Here is a 6,758-nt window from a genome sequence, read left to right as displayed (position 1 = left end):
AAAGGGACGAGCATGTTTGGTGAGACGGGGATTCGAACCCGCGACCCTCAGATTGCGAGTCGAGCGCCTTATCCACCTGGCCATGCCGGGCCCTTAGTTTTGAAACCGGTCTTGATTCCTATAAGAATCACGTCATTAAAAGACGCTCACCAGTGGCACAACGGTAAGTTTAAGAACTCGGTTGCAATACCCATGGTAGGTACAGCACAGATAGTCCATTGTGTAGCTGTATGCTTAACTACGAATAAACATTAATAGTTTGACCGGGTTGGTTAAATTGTTAGGTGAAAGGGAGATATATTTCGGTATTAATAGCAGATTTATGGTTGTTTAGACGTTCTCTGAGAGTCATTTGAGTCTATTCTACATACTGGTGATTGCTTTTATTTATTAATTATTTTTACACCGTATGAGGCAAATGGTACTGTGCAAGTAATTTTTAGTACTTGCATTATTTTTGGTCATATTTTTCTGAGCAAAATGTCAGTAGTTTCATGAAATTGTAGGTTAGACGACGAGCTTTATTACGTGGATGACAACCATTCTTTTGTGGGATGCAATTAACTTGTGTAAACTTGTCTAAAAATTCTGCTTTTATAAAAGAAGACTATGGGAAATTCCGGAAAGGTATGTCTTAGGCCACCATTTACAGTAGATGGAAATTACGTTTTTTTTTTCGGAATACGCGAAACGTTCTCCAGTTTAAAGTGATAGGTAATAACAATAGGAATTTTGTTCGATTCTTCAGTATTATAATGTTTAAATACCTTATTTCAATTTAAAACCATAAACAAACCATATACGGAAATAAAATGTAAGTAATTAAACCATTAATAATTTCAATAAGATATCTATATTTAATGAGTAAGATATACGGTATGTATCTTACTTTTCTTTTACTTTAATAATGCTTACTTGTTAACGTTTTTAGTGTAATTTTTGTATTGTTAAAGTAAAAATTGTGGTTCCGTGCCTAATACATTTATTTTGAATCACTTGTAAGCTCCTTAAATTATTTTCATTTACATAACTTGAAGCTAGAGCTCAGTATTCCAATGATGTTCTTAAACACTTTGTTTGTTAATGACTGTATTACAACCTTCGTTTTTTCCCTATTATCCAGTTTTTACAATTTAGATCTTTTGTATATTTTTTGTAGTTTAAATTTTCAAAGTTTTGTGGTCTATCAAATGGAACTCTTGCTGTGAATATAGCTTTACTAAATAAGAATTTAATCTAAAACAATAGGATTGTTTATTATGAATTTCGAGCAAAGCTACACGAGGGCTATCTGCGCTAGCCGTCCCTAATTTAGCAGTGAAAGACTAGAGGAAAGACAGATAGTCATCACCACCCCCTCCAACTCTTGGGCTACTCTTTTATCAACGAATAGTGGGATTGACCGTCATATTATAACGCTTCCACGGCTGAAAGGGCGAGCATGTTTGGTGGGACGGGGATTCGAACCCGCGACCCGGAGACTGCGAGTCGAGTGCTCTAACCACCTGGTCACGCCAGGCCAAAACAATAGGATAGTCGATAAATATTACTTCGACTTTACTGTTTAACCTGTGTATCGCAAAAGGGGGGTGCCGTTCAGACTGAAATACAAATAACAGTTTCCTATCCAAATCCTCCATCTCGTAACTATAGTTCTTTAAAGCACTCTTAGAGGCACCCCTTTCATTATTATTATTTTAAACATATCTATCGGATTCATCTTATTTACTAATCTGATGACTATTGATCTCAGTCAAGTGTTTCGTATGCTATGATATCATCTAGTCTTTAAGAAACCATCAATCTAACAGATCTTGTCCTTGTAAATATACGAGAAAGTGTTATACGTGTTTGTTTTTAAGAGTTTTTGAGCAGTGCTATATACAATGATTTGTTTTTTAGAGCAAAGCCACATTGGGCTATCTGCTGTGTCCACCGCGGGAAATCGAGCCCCGAATTTTAGCCTTGTAAATCCGTCAACTTATCGCTGACCCACAGCATAGTCATCCCTAATTTTGAACTGATATGTTAAAGGGAAGACAACTAGTTAACAGTATCCAGCGCCAACACTTGTCTGAAAGAACATTGTGATGTGAACTTTACATTTATAACGGACTCACGAACCGAAAGTGCGGAACGCGTTTGAGGCAATGGAACACGAAAGAGAATCTTTGAATTCACAGTCCGGAAACGATAACTACTACATCACAACAGGCCCAGCGTTTCTGACACTATAGTTTACTGAATAAAGAATGGGGAATTCCAGAGGAACAACGATGTGTGAAATTACAATTTCATTTTATAGCATAAGGCAAGGTTCACTGCGTTTTTACCTTTATACAAAATAAATAAACTATAAAAATATTACATATTGCCAGTCTTTTGTTTCTTTCTGCCGTAACCAGCCTCTTCTCAAACAATAATTATAATTCTGTATAGTTCTTTTCACTAAAGGATACGCTTGTTTATCAGATTTTGATGTTAATAAAGTTTACAACAGTAATTAAATTTCTTTGGTGGTTAAAGCATTTGACTCGCAATCTGTGAGTCGCGGGTTCGAATCCCATCTATGAAAATTCTCTCCCTTTCAGATGTGGGGGAGGGGTTATAATGTGACGGTCAATCTCACTATTCACTGATAAAGAGTTGGCGGTGAGTGGTGTTAACTAGCTGCCTTCAAAATTATAGATGGCTAGCGCAGATATCCCTCGAGTATCTTTGCCCAAAACTCAATAAACTTTTTTTGCATTATATATTCTTCCCTTCTTTCTACATTGTTTGTTTGTCTGAATACATGCCGTTATGTGCCTCACCCCACCCCAGTGGCAGTAAGCTATAATCCGGGTTTCGATACCCGTGGTTGGCACAGTAGAGATAACCTGTTGTGTAGCTTTGTGCTTAACAACAAAGAAACAAACAAATCTGTAAGTATTGTTACTATGTAGTCTCTGTATCTATATAGTCAATCTTAAGTCCTCCCTAATCTCTTTCTATAAATATATGACCACTGATTGTCTATATGGCTAGTCTCTTCTACATGGTTTATATGTATCTATATGGCCAATCTGTCCTGTATAATTACCCTCTGTTCATCTGGCAAATCTCTCCTGTATGATTCGTCTTTATACCTTCAGCCTGTATGTCGGTATACTTATCCACATCAGGACCACACGGTTTTATACGTGTTTGTTTACTTATCCAACTTTATGGTTGTCTGTCAACCTGTTTGTTTCTGGGGCTGCTTGTCTTTCTGTCAGTCCATCTTCATCTGGGTAATGCAAGGAAAGAACGCATGCTTCTAATCTCGCGCTTTGACTGGGTGAACGTCACTTTGCGTGCTGACATTGTTGAAGACGGAAGGAGCGCGATGCTGTCATTCTTTAATATGGACTTCCCACCAGTTCCTCTCTTATTTTAGTATATCTATTATTCGTGTAAAGCTCAATATAAAGTTAGTCTATTACTTATAGCTGCGTGATAACTTGCACGTGCAATATACTTACATTACTACTGAAGAAACGGTTATCTTAATATAACTATGATGCCATTACTCCTAATAATGACGGTAAGTTGACATTTCATTCATCAAAATGGTTATTTTAATAAACTCTCTTAAAATATTTCAAATATACGGTTTTAAATTATCTATTTTTTTAACCTCTTAGAAAACGTTTGATATAAAAAAACAGATCTGTATGTTTTAGTAAACATAACTCCAAGAAGGTCTTCCGTTTGAACGTAATTTAAAACAGTTATGTGTGACTTATTATAGACCACAACTTATCCGGAAGTTATGTATGACTTATTATAGATCACAACTTGTCCGGTAGTTCTGTATGACTTATTATAGACCACAACTTGTCCGGCAGTTCTGTATGACTTATTATAGACCACAACTTGTCCGGCAGTTCTGTATGACTTATTATAGACCACAACTTGTCCGGTAGTTCTGTATGACTTATAGACCACAATTTGTCCGGTAGTTCTAATCTTTGAAAAACCCGTGTAAATTGAAGTGTTGAACGAGTAAACATACGTTAGACAAAACTGTCTTTTAAAATGAAGTATCTTAGGATGTGTACCGTTTACAATGTGGCAATACCATGAGCGTGATCTTAGAAGTTGTACATTTTACAATGTGACGTACCATGAGCGTGATCTTAGAAGTTGTACATCTTACAATGTGACGTACCATGAGCGTGATCTTAGAAGTTGTACATTTTACAATGTGACGTACCATGAGCGTGATCTTAGAAGTTGTACGTCTTACAATGTGGCATACCATGAGCGTGATCTTAGAAGTTGTACATTTTACAATGTGACGTACCATGAGCGTGATCTTAGAAGTTGTACATCTTACAATGTGACGTACCATGAGCGTGATCTTAGAAGTTGTACATCTTACAATGTGACCTACCATGAGCGTGATCTTAGAAGTTGTACATCTTACAATGTGACCTACCATGAGCGTGATCTTAGAAGTTGTACATCTTACAATGTGACCTACCATGAGCGCTACATGTATAAAAATGAGCTCCTCTTGTTTGAAGCCTTTTCAAACAATATTTCACTAGTTATTTTCAGCTATTAACTTTAATACCTGCTGGTCTGTGTGGTAATGCAGAGAGTAACAGAAGGTAATATAAAAATAAAGCTACATCACTAACAGTGTCTTTACGAAAACCCCCCCAGTAGCACAGCGGTATGTCTGAGGATTTACAACGCTAGAATCCGGGTTTCGATACCCGTGGTGAGAAGAGCACAGATAGGCTACTGTGTAGCTTTGTGCTTAATTACAAACAAACAAAGAAACTTCACGAAAAATAGAAGGTTATACAACGGGAACTTTTCAATTAGACAGTTTTCTATAGACTGTCGAATATCTGAAAAACATCATATTAAAACAGCTCTCTATGTATTAAATACTGATATAACAACCTGTATCGAACTGTTTCTTGTACAGTCCGTACTTGTACTTGTACAGTCTTATACTTCATCTGAGTCCGTTATTTTTCTTAAGAAATGGAAGGAGCTCTGAAACACCACTTTTTTCAAAACGAATTTGTTTAGTAAGCGACATTCTGTATCAGTAAGCTAGTTTTCCAACTGAAATCTTTCTAAAAGTAATTTATTCGCAATAAATACATACCGTAAAAAGTACGAGAGTTTTAAACTTATTATCTACCACACTTGGTTTAGGAACTGGTGTGGTTTTAAACAGCTATCCTCCATAAAAATAGTTTTAAATTATTATCTACCACACTTGTTTTAAGAACTGGTGTGGTTTTAAACAGCTATCGTCCATAAAGATAGTTTTAACTTATTATCTATCACATTTGTTTTAGGAACTGGTGTGATTTTAAACAGTTATTCTCCATAAATCGTTTACAAGACATTTTATGAACAGCTTTAGATAGCTGCTATTTCTTACCTGAACGGTACCTTATGCGTACATGGGCTAAATAGTCAGGCCAGAGACCGTCCCTAGTTTTTATCTACTGGCTAGAGAAAGGCAACTAATCACTACAATTAAAGTAATAAGGAGTTTTTTTATAGCTCTTTGACCCGAATAACGGGATTGACTGTCACTCTTAATCGCACCCTGCCCGGCAATGGCCATGTGGTTAGGGCGCTCGAATCGCAATCTGAGGGTCATGGGTTCGAATCCCCGTCCCACCAAACATGTTTGCATTTTCAGCCGTGAGGGCGTTATAATGTGACGGTCAATCTCACTATTCGTTGGTAAAAGAGTAACCCAAGAGTTGGCGGTGGGTAGTGATAACTAGCTGCCTTCCCTCTAGTCTTACACTGCTAAATTAGAAATGAAATAAAGTCATCAATAGCGATGTTCTCGATAGGGAACGCAAATGTAGATAGGCAGAGAAAGATACAAGCATTTTGACAGACTGAAAGGAACGCGGGTCTAGATAGGCAGAGAAAGAGACAATCATTTTGACAGACTGAAAGGAACGCGGGTCTAGATAGGCAGAGAAAGAGACAAGCACTTTGACACATTGACAGGAATGCAGGTTTAGGTAGGCAGAGAAAGATACAAGTATATTGACACACACAGGAATGCATATCTATATTGGCATAGAAAGATACAAGCACATTGACGCACAGACAAGAACACAGGTGGGCAGAGAAAAAGACAAGCACTTTGACACAATATCTAAGCAAGCGGACAGATAAACAAAGAAGGAGATAAACAGACAAATACGCAAGCAGCTAGGCGGATAGGCATTTTGAGAGCTAGAAAGATAGAATTTTAATAGAGTTATTTTTCTGGAAATAGAGTAAACAAAGCAATCGTAACAGTTACAAGATTCCCAAAGGTAAGACTTTTACCAGAAATGGAAGTTCTGAATACTTTGAGTGCGACTAGCTGTTGACGTGATGAGCCTCGTTACACCATAATCCGTCAAGCTAGTGAATCGTTCAACAAACTACAAGATTTCCTTTTCATCCGGATGAGCTAGATGTGACACGATGTTAACCTCTTTATTATCTTCCAGAAGACGACTTTCACTCAATCGGATTTCTCTAGTATTAAGTTGATTGTTCTTCAGGTACCATATAGTTCTTCTGATTGACAGAAACCCCAGACGGCTGTTCTCAGCTTTCTTTATCAAAAAAAAAAAAAATAGGCATGTCATATCGCAACATAGAGGATATGCATGCCACGATTTCTTAAAATTAAATTTTACTTACCGAAAAAACGGAAAGTGAAAAGAATTGTATCTCATTAATTTAACGTA

The 6,758-nt window shown here is 37.0% G+C and overlaps 1 protein-coding gene across 2 annotated transcripts in view; it reads left to right on the top strand.

The window, feature by feature from the left end:
* LOC106468241 (protein king tubby 1-like) overlaps window positions 1–6,758 on the top strand; it is an 87,123-nt gene that overhangs the window by 25,751 nt on the left and 54,614 nt on the right. The window contains exon 1 of one of the 2 annotated variants that reach the window (XM_022396571.1): window positions 3,405–3,565. The exons of the other annotated variant lie outside the window; for it this stretch is intronic. Within the exon in view, the coding sequence (XP_022252279.1) occupies window positions 3,539–3,565 (27 nt within the window). The 5' untranslated portion in view covers window positions 3,405–3,538. Of the gene's footprint in view, window positions 1–3,404; window positions 3,566–6,758 lie in introns of those variants that run through there. 2 annotated transcript variants of the gene reach the window in all.

This window comes from Limulus polyphemus, unplaced genomic scaffold (assembly GCF_000517525.1).
Source record: "Limulus polyphemus unplaced genomic scaffold, Limulus_polyphemus-2.1.2 Scaffold2930, whole genome shotgun sequence".
NCBI lineage: Eukaryota > Metazoa > Arthropoda > Merostomata > Xiphosura > Limulidae > Limulus > Limulus polyphemus.
The sequence above is the reverse complement of the archived record's forward strand: the minus strand, read 5'-3'. Positions and strand labels throughout refer to the sequence as shown.